At 44.6% G+C, this 1,226-nt stretch overlaps 1 protein-coding gene across 5 annotated transcripts in view; it reads left to right on the plus strand.

Moving 5' to 3' along the window:
* Window positions 1-1,226, plus strand: part of CMSS1 (cms1 ribosomal small subunit homolog) — a 430,734-nt gene that overhangs the window by 401,500 nt on the left and 28,008 nt on the right. For all 5 annotated transcript variants that reach the window (XM_014585947.1, XM_006143547.2, XM_006143548.2 and 2 more), the window contains one exon: window positions 215-344. In XM_014585947.1, coding sequence (XP_014441433.1) covers window positions 215-344 — 130 coding nt within the window. The remainder of the gene's footprint in view (window positions 1-214; window positions 345-1,226) is intronic.

The raw sequence follows: 1,226 nt of genomic DNA on the forward strand, positions 1-1,226 counted from the left end.
CTAACTGCTGGTTCCCATCATCTGTTCATTTTCAAAGTAATAGTCTTATCCAAGAAGTATTCAGTAAGTGTTTGCAAGTGTATTTATTAGAACTCATGTTCACGCTCAGGTATCACAAAAGCTACGTGCAGTTTAAATGCCAGTGGACTCTATATCCTAGGCTAAATGCCATTCTAAAATCTATCTTCGTGTTCTCTTCCTTCTCATACCTTAGAAGAAAATTACTGATGTTCTTGCAAAATCAGAACCAAAGCCAGGGACCCCTGAAGACCTACAGAAGATGATGAAGGACTATTATAGCAGCAATCGCTCAGTGATTGAATTAGAGGAACTGAACCTACCAGGTACAGCTAGGCTTCAGTCTGTCTCATAATGATCAAAACTGATACCTTTCCTCTACTACGTGTTACGATTAGGTATCTCACCCCGTGAACTAAAATACTTGAACATACTAATATTCCTTTCCTCAGCCTAATAGTATTAACTATTGGAAAATTTCATTATGAGAGTGTTAAATGGTATTTTCTGAATCTAATATTAAGGTTTGTGATTGTGTTTTTGTTCTTAATTCAAAAGATTAATGAGTGGATGCGTAATTTTTAGCAGTCTCTTCAAGAAGTAAGAACCCCTATTGAAAATAGAATTAAATTAAAATGTGCTGCCTCTTAATAGCGGATGACGTGGGTGCAGCAGCAGGGCCCTGTAGGCCCCAAGGACTCTGGGATAAGAGATCACAGCCACTTCCCTGGAGGTTTTAGCAGTGGCCCCCTTGGCCGGGGATCATGACCGTAGTTGAGGCTGGGGCTGAGGTCACAGAGATCGCGGAGGCAAGGCTGAGGACAAGGAATGGATCCCGGTCACCAAGCTAGGCCATCTGGTCAAACTAAGTCCCTGGAGGAGGTCTTTCTCTTCTCCCTGCCCATCAAGGAGTCTGAAATGATGGCTTTTTCCTGGGGGCCCCTCTCAAGGATGACATTTTGATGATCATGCCTTCAGAAGCAGACTCCCAGGTTCAAGGCGTTTGTCCAGGACTACAATGGCCATGTTAGTTTGCACATGAAGTGCTCCAAGAAGGTGGCCACTGCCGTCCAAGGGCTCATCGTCCTGGCCAAGCTCTCCATTGTCCTGGTGCAGAGAGGCTAATGGGGGAACAAGATCAAGAAGCCCCACACTGTCCTTTGCAAGATGACCAGCTGCTGTGGCTCTGTATTGGTGCACTTCCTTCC

Source organism: Tupaia chinensis, unplaced genomic scaffold (genome assembly GCF_000334495.1).
Source record: "Tupaia chinensis unplaced genomic scaffold, TupChi_1.0 Scaffold000100_1, whole genome shotgun sequence".
Classification (NCBI taxonomy): Eukaryota; Metazoa; Chordata; class Mammalia; order Scandentia; family Tupaiidae; genus Tupaia; species Tupaia belangeri.